Source organism: Diachasma alloeum, unplaced genomic scaffold, assembly GCF_001412515.2.
Source record: "Diachasma alloeum isolate Michigan unplaced genomic scaffold, Dall2.0 Dall_scaffold_02753, whole genome shotgun sequence".
In the NCBI taxonomy this organism is placed as follows: domain Eukaryota; kingdom Metazoa; phylum Arthropoda; class Insecta; order Hymenoptera; family Braconidae; genus Diachasma; species Diachasma alloeum.
In genome coordinates this window covers 19,024-31,949 of record NW_021682343.1, presented here as the reverse complement: position 1 = coordinate 31,949, position 12,926 = coordinate 19,024, and the positions used below count along the sequence as shown (strand labels likewise).

The 12,926-nt window shown below is 33.8% G+C and overlaps 1 protein-coding gene across 1 annotated transcript; it reads right to left on the bottom strand.

Annotated features, from left to right (window-relative positions):
• Positions 1 to 3,823: 3,823 nt before the first annotated feature.
• Positions 3,824 to 6,788, bottom strand: LOC107046876 (general odorant-binding protein 56d). The gene is made up of 5 exons (XM_015269593.1): positions 6,657 to 6,788; positions 6,085 to 6,166; positions 4,796 to 4,884; positions 4,152 to 4,257; positions 3,824 to 4,061 (listed from the first exon to the last, which is right to left on the bottom strand). The coding sequence occupies exons 1-5, from the start codon at positions 6,702 to 6,704 to the stop codon at positions 3,988 to 3,990; spliced, it is 399 nt and encodes a 132-aa protein (XP_015125079.1). The 5' UTR covers positions 6,705 to 6,788; the 3' UTR covers positions 3,824 to 3,987.
• Positions 6,789 to 12,926: the final 6,138 nt, after the last annotated feature.

Sequence of the window (12,926 nt, the reverse complement as noted above, 5' to 3'; positions counted from 1 at the left end):
CGAGCTCAGCCTCGGCTTGCTGCTTGACCCGAGTTCACGCCGCGACACGCCGCTCCATACCGGTTCACAGTCAAACGCTCATCAGGCGGCATAACCCGGCACTTGAGTTTGAGCTGTGGCTCAACGCTTAGAACTCAGCTCCGATTGAGTCGTCTCATTTCGAGTGGAGGGTGAAATAGAATGATATTATGCATTTTTAGAATATCGATTTAAAATTTGAATACTTTGGAAAATCCATNTTATGAATAGCCCGTCGCTCAAATAGTTGGAATCCACGCTCACCCAGCTAAAAAATTCGATTTTGGCGAAAGTCGACTTTCCCTCTGGAAAAACAGAAAATCTGACTCTTTGGCTCGGGGTGAAAAACAAAATTTTATTTCGACTTTTGTCGCGCCTTCGGGGGTTTCATTGGAATCAGAATTGTTAGAAAATACAGAATCAACTTTCACTTGGCGAAAAAATTCAATTTTTTTTTCCCCATTTCTGTCACCTCTGAGAGTTTCATTGGCATCAGGGGGTCAATAAATACAGAATCAACGTTCACTATTTTTTATTTAAACACCGCCTGCAAACGGGGAGATGAGGGTGGCTAAAATATATTCTGCAACCCTGTCTCCTCGTTGGCTACAAATTTCAACCCTCCGCATACATGCCTTCCCCTTCACCCGCTCGTAAAATCACGCGTTCTCGGTAGCATCGAGGAGGANGAAGGTCTCGCGGTGTTACTGTTGATAATTTCTTTAAGCCCAATTTCGGCCGATTAAAATGCGCTGTTCGGGGTTACTGTCTATTTGCGAATAGATCACCAGACAAATTCACCCAAGTGGTTTTCAACATATTATCATGCGGCAATGGCGGGCATGCTATCGGGAATATAGCAAGAAACCATGTCGAAATAGGATAACCAGAGAGAAGTGGATAATGTAGAAAGTGGGATGTTGGTAAGAGCGAAGACTATAAAATCTTTCGAGTGCAATTCAAATCGATTCTAGGAATAGGACCACTGATGACTCTTCTCTCATCAATGATGATATTTTCCAGCAGCGTGTAACTCCTCTATGACAAAATTGGGAATTCCGTCAGATTTCAACGTAAACATGTCTAGAGATTAGAATAGAATTAGAGTAGAATTAATTAGATTAGAATTCTTTAAGGTGAATGTCCCGCTAGCTAACGCTTTAGAGTTAGAAAGAGTCGATGAAAGAACGTGCATAAAAATAAATTCGGTTATATTGGTTATAGAAGAATTATTCTAAAGGATTATCCAACTTTATTTGATCGGAAACAATTATTTCTAGAAATAAAAATACTAAGCAAACATTCAACTAAACGAATTTATTATGTAAGAGCTATGTCCTAGTAGTTGAATCCAAAAAACGTCCATGTCCCAGTAGTTGAATCACAAGTTATTACCACGGAAATCTACACTTAATAATAAAAATCGTTCATTAAAGAATAGATTGGTACGAATATTATGACATATGGATCATCATCATGACATTATGCAAATAGAAAAAACATTCAGTAAGTTTTCTCAATAAAATCACACTCTTCAGATTCCAGTCGGTAGGTGTGCAGACTCTAAAATTTCTCTCTAGAGGAAAAATTTAGTTTGAAGAAAAAAAAATTTCTGAATCACTATCATTTGATGAGTCACCTCTTAGCAGTTGACACTAGGAATCGGACTGAAGGGAGCAATTCAATCGAGTATCAACTTTAATTGTTGAATCGAATTTTTTTTGGGAATACCAACCGCATGGAATTTCTTTCGTTATAATCATTGAAACCCTACGCTTCTTTAAAAAATTAAATATTATCATTTTTAAGAAGAAATAATTACTTATCGAAAGAAATTGGCAATCGGATACTCGACGATTCAGCTATTGGGACTGAGTCAGGTACCGGAACATTGACCTTAAAGTAGTATAAACATAACTTGAATTTTTAAGACGCAAATGTGAAATAAATTCTAAACGGAAGTTGTTATGAACAAAAACATTCTGGTTGAGTTCGGACTCAATTAGCAGTTTAATATTATTGATAATAATTAATTCAGAAGTGACCAAATAATACAGAGTCTTATGAGAAAATGAATTTTTCGCTATTAGGGAGAAGATTGGAATGTAGAAAAAATCTAAAACAACTGGAAAATTGCTCTTGTATAGTATAGTTATTTTTGCTAATAAATTAACAATATGCTACCGAATGGTTATTTTGCACATCATTTCCTTCTATCATGTACAATCAATAGTTTATTTCATTTTAGTAAACTGAATACGATTTCTTTTTAACTAATTTTGTCAGAATTTCAACTTAGTTGAATCTTATGGTCATCATTCTTTTTATTATCCCTTTTTTTCTATCCAACCGATTGTCTTTTTTACGGTTGTCTCTCTCCACTCAGCCCTTTGATCAAATGTTATTGAAAAATTTGATTTATACATACTTGAATGAATTTGCAACAAAACGTTTGAAGAAACCATCAGATTTTTTAATTTCTATTTGGTAAATTTGATATTTCGTGATTTTTTTCCAGTGAATCGAATTTCATGCCACTTTCATAAAAAAAACTATTGAATTCTCCATTAAATTGAGATTTTTTCTACCATCTTCCCGACTTGGTCCAAGTATTGATTTAACTAGAATCAAGCCGAAAATCGGATGGAATCAAGTAAACTATCTGGAAGAGGTAGAATTTCAGTGCGAATCACTGCGTTTTTCAAATTGATTCAAGCCGATTTTTCGGCTTGATTCAAACCGATGTCGACTTGACACGATTCTTCTTGAAATAAACCACTTTTCGACTCACATCAGACCCGGAATTTGGATTGGCGTAGTCCAAGTCACTCGGCTTGCATCCAGCCGAAAATCGACTCCAATCAAGCCGACGTCGACTTGGATTAGTACTTTTTCACCCTATAGCGAGGAAAACTTTCGAGACGAATAGTGAATTTTTATCCGTTAGCCCCGGCAATTTTGCTGAACGTGAGAGTAACTGTGTACCGAAACTGTCAAATTTACCCTATATTTCATAAAAAATTATTCCAGTGAACGTGAATGATTGCGGAATATTGCGTATAGTTATTCTGTAATGGAAAATGATTTTTTGCGGAGCGCATTCGGTAAAATTTCCCTTCCGCTCGTCCCCATGAAAAAATTTTCAGGGAAAATATGATAGTAATTCTCATGAGAGTGAGATTGAATCCGATATTGGTGATAAATGGTTATGAAATTTCAAGTTTTAGGTAGAATTTGCTGAAATTCATGAGTTTTCAGTGGAAGTGAGGTGGAAATTTCATTTCATTCAATTGTAATAAACTTTGAAATTTGAGTATCCAACCGTATATTTGTGCATATAACATTATTTTCCATCAATTGTTCAATAATGAATTGACCGATTTTCTTCACAATGTAGGTGATGTATTATGAACACTGCAAAATTATCAGTTATTTTCCGGTAACTTCGCTACATTGAAAAGGATGTGCCAAATTCCCCTGGAAAATATGATAGTAATTCTCGTGAGATAATTTTGAAGGTCTTAGGGTATTACAACTGATCATTTCTTTTACTCGGATGTTCAGCGATTGGAGTACAGTATTTCGAGTAAAACGATCAATGAAGACGAAGAGCTACTGCGCGATTTCCAGCAGAAATTCCACAATAAGTCTTCATTTGTTGATATTTTCAAATCAAAGCAGTCCAATCGTCTTGAATACTTTCATCAAATTGACTGACATCCGAAAAAAAGAAATAATCAAAATTTAATTATTTGAAAAGGTGTGGGATTTGATGAAATCTTTTTTCAAATGATTCCAATAAGTGTTGTATTTGCAGAATAAAAAAAAGCATTGTATTTCGATAAATTGAGGCATGAGACATAAAGAACTTAGAGATCCAGATAATCTATTCAACAAATTAGTTTATATGCACTTGATGAAATTCAATAAAATCATAGGTGTTCACATAGTAGGAAATTAGCATGAATTTTAGACGGTGATTGCTCTGTTTTCGGTGTAGCACTTCATCATCATATATGCAGTATCACAAGCTGTAGTACCCTCTAAAAGAATCAGAAAAAGAAGCAATATAACAATCGAATTAACAACGGATCCATCATATTATCATCACAATAATTATCACTACAACTCACTTAAATCTTTGCACTTGGTCCAGATTTCATCGACCTTCTCGGGCTTCAACTTCAAGGCCATTCTCTGCCGGGTTATGGTTTCATCCAATACACCATCATCGTTCATCTGTAAGAAGGACAGATTGGCATGGTGAAATCAATCACACTTGTCAGTAACAAATCGCGTGCTAAATGGAAAAAGCTCGTATAAGCCTAATCTAGGGAATATGAAATCTGGACGATTTGGGCTTTGCAGAATTATTTTTACTCAACTTTCGACGACAGATTTTTTTGGCGCATACGACCTTTTTCCACAAATATTTCTCCAGTAGTCAAAAAATGGAAGAAAAAATTGACTATTTTCTCTTCATTTTTCTGATATTCAGTCGTACTTTTGAAAAAATGAACAATATGCTTGAGAAATTTCTATTGGAAAAAAACTTGTGGAAAACGGTCGTATACATCTGAAAATAAAATTGTCATCAAAGCTGGGTTAAAATGATTCTAAAGAACCCACATCATCCTCATTTCATGTTCCGTAAATTAGGTTTATACGACCTTTTTCCACTTCGTTGACCTAAAAATCCCAAAATGGTCAATGCGACCTTTTTCCACTTAGCACGCGAAATAATCAGAGAAATTCAATAAGCAAAGGAAATACAAACCATGCCCACTTTCTTCATCATACACAGGGTGAAACAACGGAGTTTAGGGTTGTCAGCCCATTCGCCCTTATAGGCCTTATCAACGTCAGCTGTAATTATAATAGAGATGTAGAGAATTATTTGAAGTTCTGAACATTCAGTGGTACCGTGCATGTTCACTAGCAGAAAAAAATAATTTTATCAAAGGAATTCTATTTGAGTCAATTATAATTTGGTTGTTAATTTTCAAATAAACATGTTTTATAGTGAATACCAATTATCTGTTCTTGAGACACATTTGATTGGAGAAATCGAACTTTTCTAGAATTGACGTTCCTTTTATTTGTTGCAATAATGAGAGTATTTGATTTCTTTCTAGCCAAAAGTTTGCCAACTCCAAAAATTCGTTGGCTTACTCAAAAATCAAAATTATTCTCATGACTAAATCGTTGTTATCTCAATCAACATGATCATACGTTGTTTCAAATAAATTATAATTGAAGTGAGCATTTCGTATGTCGAATCAGAATGTATATTGTTACGTGGAAAAAGCTTTGAGATTGTAGTGAGATGTCGTTAAGTTGAAAGAAGTTTATATTTCTTGACTAAAAAAATCCCAATAGTTTACAATAACATCTGTGATTCATAGATTATGGTAATTCTACACGAACTTAGAAATCACAAATTTCGTTCAATGTGATGTACGGGAAGCTCAATCTAAACATCGGCTTCATTCGAGAAAACAACATTCAATTCATTCCTCAATGTAATCATCTCCTAGTGATGAATTTTTTTATCAATCCATGAAAGTAGAAAATTTCTCGACTGGAGATTATATTACGTTAAAAAAATAGAACTTTTCCATTTTTGCGGTGAATCCGTATGAGTTGATACCAAGGACTATTATTATATATATTTGATTCGAGTAAATGTATCTTAAGAAGAAATGACTGATATTCACTGTAAAATCTTATTCATTTGAAATTGGTTCAAGTATATAGTACTTGTTCCAAAAAAGAAACATTGCAATAAATATAATTTTTTCTATCAGTGTACGAGTTTCGGACCGTAACAGATTAGATGTGCTGAACAGGTTTTGTACATGTTTAATAAGGTGTAAAAACGGATATATTAGAGTCCTCTCATTAATTACTTTGACTTTATCAAAAATAATAATAAGTGAAGGTAAAAGTTAATGCATTCATCAGAGGAACATCAATGATTTTTGAAAATTCAATTTGAATGCTCGAGTTTGCCAAGCTGGTACATCCGTAATGATAGAATCATTCTAGTTAATTAACTAATTTTACCTCTGTCAGCACCTGTCTCCGTCACGCAAGCATCTCTGTGCTCCCTGAGTTTCTGCTTTTGGGCGTCAGTCAACTCTTGGGCCTTCAAACGTAATTGAAGCGAAATTAATAGGACAATCTTATGTGAACCAAACATTACTAAACAAATTCAAATTCAATGAATAGTTTAGTCATACTTTTCAGGAGAGGGACATTTAATTCGATTTAGGTTGGAGAAGCATCATGAAAGTGAAAATTTCACAGCAGATTCAATTCGAATTGTGTGCAAGACAAAATTTTCCCAACTTGTTTGAATAGTCAATCAAAATATTAGAATTTAGTACTAAATTATGTTGGCTTCTTAATTCATTGAAAATTCCAGAATCTAATAATCTGAAATTAAAATTCATTTTCATGGAATAATTGAGAAGTTTGCAGCTTCCATTGCTTTTTCCATTAGAATGGAATTTTTCAATGTCAAAATTCGTGAAAATTGTAGTGGAACTGCCAATTCATAGATATTGGCAACAAGTGTATAGGAAATTGAAGCCAAACATTTTTGTATACAACGTTTGATGATAATTATTATTTACCAGAGCACCAACGAGACAGATGAAGAAGACAATCACGAGGAATTTCATGTTGACTTTTTGGTTTGTTACAGGTTTCGGAGGATAGAGCAAGTTGTAAAAGCGTGCTGATTACTGAATATTGTCTCCAGACTGCTCCGTCTTTATATACGCCTGCTGAAGTGGTCGTCCATATGCAGCGTGATGATTTCTTATGTTGTGAAGGTCGCGTCAAAGAAGCTAATACAGTGGGGTCGTGAAGTATTTGATCAGTAAGCATTGTTGTTTTTCAAATAAAAGAAGAATGACCGGTGGCAAGAGGGGTATCAGTCTGTCGAGGCAATATAAGCTAATTTCAACTCAAGATTAAGGGGCTTAGTCACAGGCGAGATCCAAATACCATCACCTACAGAAAAAAAAATTTGAATGGGAGATCGGAAGATGAATAATTTAGTATCCAGCGATACCAATGTCAGATAAATCATGCTTCTCATTCGCGAAAAAGATTACCAATTCAAAAAAACTAAGTTTTTTACTCTCAGCGTTTGTCTTGGCCATTGTTCTACTCTCACTGGGAAGGAAAAATTAATGTTAAAAAATTACTTTAAAATATCCCAATGAATGCATCCGTTGAGGAGTCTTCTCCCACCCCTCAAGAATGCTTTTCTGAAAAAAGAGGCTTTTACTTGTTGAGTACACTGTTAAAAAAATTGTAGACTTTGGAAGAAAAAAATTGTAGACTTTGTAGAATTGTTTTTCAGATACACTGTTAGAAATTTTTCGAAATTCCATGGAAAATGTGGTACTAATTCTCATGAGAGTGACATTCAATCCGATTTATGGGGAAAATGGTTCTGAAATTTCAAGTTTGAGACAGAATTCAAGGAAATTCATCAGTTTTCAGTGGGAGACGAAAGTTTTACAACTTGATTGAATTTTCAATGGAACATGAATATTCAGAAACAAAATGACGTAAATTTTCATTTTTCCCTGAATTTTCCAGATTTTTTCGAATTTTCGCGGAATAATTGAACTCAAAAATCAAGTATTTTATTGATTTTCAAATCAGTTGAATAGAAAATCAATAGAATATTTGATTTGTCAATGACGAGATTTCCTGAAATTTCAGTGAAAATGAAGCATGATAAAAATTTCCGAGATTTGTTGGAGAGTTGCAAAACAAAGGCAGAGTTAGAAACTTGATTTTTGCTTTCGAATGGAAGCATTGCAGTGGTTCAAAATTAAGTCTACAATTTTTTTCACCAGACTAACTAATGCAGTCTGCAAAACCCGAATATTCAATTGACAGTTGATGAAGTCTCCCGTGTGAGGTCATTTTTTTTTAATTTTACTAGAAGGTATGTATCATGAATTTTCTACTGAAAATGTTATGATTTTTTAAAATATGCACCAAAAAAAACTAATTTCAATTTGAGACTTACGATTACTTAATTTTAAATTAAGTCCTGAAAATTTCAACTTGAGATTTTCGAAAGTCTCAATTTAGAATCTTTGAAATCTCAAAATAATTTTTTTTTCTGTGCTGGGTGTAGATTTCAACGAATACGATCTCTTAATATGAATTAAAATTCAATTCATCATCGACTCAGATAATCATTATTGAAAAGATTCAATCATAACTTCCAAAGTTTACGACAATGCACTGATAGAAAGGATTACTTATAGTTAGCAAATGAATTTCGTTGAAGGCTAGAGTGTATCCGGTCTCACCAAATGTTCATTCGTTAATAGTTGGCAAGCAGAATACCAAAAAATTGGCGAATGTACCACGATGACATCGAATACCACAATTCCATTTATCGCAATGGTGATCTGTGAAATAATTTTTTAACCTGCAAAACTTGACACCTTCCTTTGTTTACAACGAAGTTATCGGTAAATCTTCGAAAATTTTGAAGCTCTTGGGGTATTACTGCTGATAATTCTCCAATTGATATGAATTTTCAATGAAAACATGAATATTCAGTGCTAAATTACCTTAAATTTTCAATGTATTGAAAATTTACGAATATATTTTTAAAATTTTATTGATTCCTACTCATTTTTATGGTATTGAGGTCAAATTTACAGTTCTCTTTGATTCTTCCATTAAATCCAGAATTTTCCGTGACGAAATTTTTTAAAATTTCAGTGGAACTAATATGTGATAAAAATTTCCAAGAAGTGTAAGGGAAATTTCAACAAAAATTTTCTAACAGTGTACAGCAAGCCGTAATTTTTTCTCCGAATTGGGGAAATAATAGCCCGCAGTATGGACTGTTATTTTCTGATATAGGTGATTTGAAAACTAGTAATTATTTGAACCTGGAATCTGATTTTTTCCGTGCTCTCGCAGTTTTTACGTACTGGAAATTTACTGAGAGAATTTTTCATGGTGTGTTTACATGGCTGAGAGATTAATATTCATTTATCTTGAAACTAAAGAATTATCGATAACCTCTAGAACGTGAACCCTAATAAATGCCTCATTGCAACAATATTATAATTGATACATCACTCGAACGAAGTTTAACTGAAGTTTTCTTGAGTTACATTTAAAAAAACAGATGTAATATTACTATTACATCTGTAATATTATTAGTAATATTATTATGTAATAAAATACGCACACTTCATGCGTATTTTACCTCCATCTACCTGAGTAGAAATTTAAATCCGTCTGAAATAAGAAACTAATCCATAAAAACCGATTTTGATCAGTTTTGGATCAGAACAATTTCTTGGCCATTTTTACGGTCATTTTTATTTTATTTCTTCAGTTCTATTCTCAATTTAAGGATATGGGATATACAAGGAAAGAAAAACACCTAGTTTTGTTCAAGTTTTTCACTTGCGGTTTCCTTATAGAAAATAAACATTATCAATTGGAATCGGATAGTTGAAGGTTGAAAAAATAGTATTCGTCCAATAATTTACGTTTATATGGAGGAACGTCTGGAATACTCGTACACCCCGTGTGAGGATATTAGAATTAATATATGGAGAAAAAATTAGCTCTGCCAAAAAACTAGATGTTCCACAGGAGAATATTTAGTGAAGTGAAACAAATTTACTTAAAGGAAATTAACCAACTTGATAGAAAGAAGTTTAGTAAAATACTTATGAAAGATATTAATCTTTCACAAAAATGAAATTTTTGTCGCGATCATCAGAAATATCCCTAAAAGAATTTGAGCTGTTGGCAGGAAAGAATATAATCTATTGCACGACAATCATTTGATCGGAGAGAACTCCGTAGATTTACACCATAGAAAATCATAAGCTTTGGAGATTTTTTTTTCCAAAAAAAATTGTCTCCTCGAAACTATTTAGTTTTGCCAATAACACAGTTTTCGAAAGAAAATTGTAGTTTCCTCCTGAAATTATCATTTGTTCCATGGAAATTATAAGTGTTTATGGGGCATAGATGTACGCTGCTCAATAACATTCACTCGATGAAATTGAAATCTGTAAAATTGAATTCTCTGTAGAACGAATGTATGTACCCGAAAAACATGTAAATGTCTCACGAGAATAATTACTACTCCGTAAATTATCATGTTTTCAGGGAAACTTTCTTTTTCCTTCCCAAAAAAATTGATTCAACCGACAAAACATTTATTTGGAGAAACCTATAATTTTTCGAACGAAAAAATATCGTTACCACCGCATCGCATTCCGCTCGGGTGGTAATTCCGCATATGGCCACGACTCATTTATTTTCCCTGCCTGGGTTAGAAATATGATATTTGGGCAGATCTAATTTTTTCTCTCAGTGTAGTATTATAGCGCAAAAAAACTTCCCGGGGATGAAAACAGTATATTTAGATACGATTGCAAACACTTTTCCCACGAGTGTCAAACCCTATTTTTCATCACGTGTGAAAATTGGGATTTTGCGCACGTGAAGCGTGCATAAAATTTCACTTTACGCACAAGTGATGCACAAAGGAATGAGGAACACAGCGAGAAAATTGTAGAAAAATTACGATGCCACTATGTAGATGCAACATGCCTGCTTTGTCACGCACGTAACATTCAATAGAAAACCTAGCGAATTCGCTATAAACTTCTATTGGAATTCTATGGGGTTTCTATAAGATTTCTATTGGAATTCTATTGAAAAATTCTATTTGTTTTTTGCGCTGATTCTATTAGATATTCGATAAGAAAGAGTCAATAGATTTCAAATTTCTTTTGGAATTTTTCTCTTGAGATTTTTTCTATGAGAATTATTGGGCACAAGTTTTTTCCGCTGGATTTTGTTTCATTTTGCATTACAGAATCCGAATGGAAACAACTTGTAAAAATGATGCCCAAGTATTCTTACAGAAAAAATCTCAAGAGAAAATTCCAAATAGAAATTCGAAATCTATTGACTTTTTCTTATCGAATATCCAATAGAATCAGCACAAAAAATAAATAGAATTCTCCAATAGAATTGCAATAGAAATCCCATAGAAAAGCCATCGAATACCTACAGAATTCCAATAGAATTTTCTAGCGAATGCGCTAGTTTTTCTATTGAATTTTTTCATGCGTCGTATCACTATAGTCATTCTTCATTTACTGTTCAAATTGACGCAAATTGGTAATGTTTTGCCGGGCCCTGTCGATCGACTTATTTCCGACGGTCCAATGACCATAAAGAGACACGTCATCTTCTTATTTTGTATGACTAGTTGTTATATAAATTATTCAATTCTGATTAGCGTAATCTAAATACTCCATGAATCATGTGATATTGTATAAGCGTATTATTCGCAGTTAATCAATTGGGATATCTCCAAGCGTAGCCGCACAGACTAGGCTGACTCAATACCATCTTTTCAATGTCACTAGCTCAACTGCGGAAATTAATTTGAAAATACTCCATCTTTTTTATTCATAACATTGTGTGAACATTATCACTCAATTAATCGGAATATTCAGGAAGGTGGAGCAGTGGATCATGAAGTGAATCCAAGTGAAGGAAGGAAAGAACAGATGAGGTGTAAATATTATGCATTGTTACTATGCACATTGACCTTGTTGTTCTGAAGCATACGTATACGTCGTAGATTTATTTCATTTTATTCAGCGAGCCTGGGCAAAGGATGTAGCCGTGTCCTTGAGGCAGGAAGAAAACATGGACTTACATTCTCAAAATACTGGACTGAGGCCTTGATAAGTTCTTCACTCATTGAGAGCATTGCGAAAAAATTAGTGTTTTTCAGAATGTCATGGGTTTAGGTTTTTATGTAGTTGCACGGAAAATTCTGCTTCGATGACTTTCACAAACTGTGACTATTTAGATAATGGTTCCCAAAGTTTTAAGCCTCCCTCTGGTTTTTCAAGGCAAAAGCCTCCCTCAGGAATTTGGCAACTTCAAACTCATATGAAATTTAATAAAAAAAGGCTAAGTATTCCGTGGAAGTTTTGTTTTACAGTCAGTTGAGATTTGGGGATAGATTTACGATGTAAAAACCTGCAGTCGGATTTTTTAAAATTTTGACTGCTTTTGTTGAACCTACCTTTCGCATTCTCTAAATCCAGCTAATGGTGGATAACTATTAATTTTATTATTTTTTATATACACGTGTAAAGAACAGTTGTACATTGCCCTGACATTTATCTTGCGTCTTAGTTTGGGATGACATTGTTAACATCTTTTGTAGACGGGAGGATTAGAGAAAAAGGAACCGAATAAAATCACCGAAAACCAGTTTTATACTTTTTACAAGCCTTGAAGAATGATTTAATATCCAACCAAATTTTAAAACAACCGGACTACCAATGAGACCTCGTCTGTGAGCAACATTCCTTGGAATCCATCATAATATGATCAAGATGTGGAATCCATTATGAAAAAAACTGGATTGTTCGCTGAAAATACTGTACATTGTCGATGAGGTCCCCTTGGCGAGCCTCATACATGGGGGCAGGAGGGTGTAAATCAAGAATTCAGTACACATTCAGATTTTGCAAAGAGGGAGAGGAGGGAGGGTTGTAAATTGAGAATTCACAACCAAAAAAATTGAGTAGGTGTTTTTTTTTTTAATTTCCAAAAGTAAGGGAAATAGTAATTTTTACGAAAATTTTGGGGAGGGGGTGCATTGAAAATTCATAACCAAAAATTTTGAGTTGGTGGGTTTTTCAAAATATCTCTGAAAATAAGGGAGATAGCAAATTTTTACGAAAATTTAGGGGCGGGGAGGGGAGGTGCATTGAAAATTGATAACCAAAAAAATTGATTGGCGGGTTTTTCAAAAGTATCTCCGAAGTTAAGGGAGATAACGAATTTTTACGGAAAAA

What these genes read in the sequence shown, in the direction of transcription:
- LOC107046876 (XM_015269593.1), bottom strand. Translation starts at nt 6,704, where the DNA reads ATGAAATTCCTCGTGATTGTCTTCTTCATCTGTCTCGTTGGTGCTCTG. An exon ending in TCTGTCTCGTTGGTGCTCTG is followed by an intron (nt 6,167 to 6,656) that starts GTAAATAATAAT and finishes TTACGTTTGAAG; the next exon opens with GCCCAAGAGTTGACTGACGC. An exon ending in TGATGAAGAAAGTGGGCATG is followed by an intron (nt 4,258 to 4,795) that starts GTTTGTATTTCC and finishes TCCTTCTTACAG; the next exon opens with ATGAACGATGATGGTGTATT.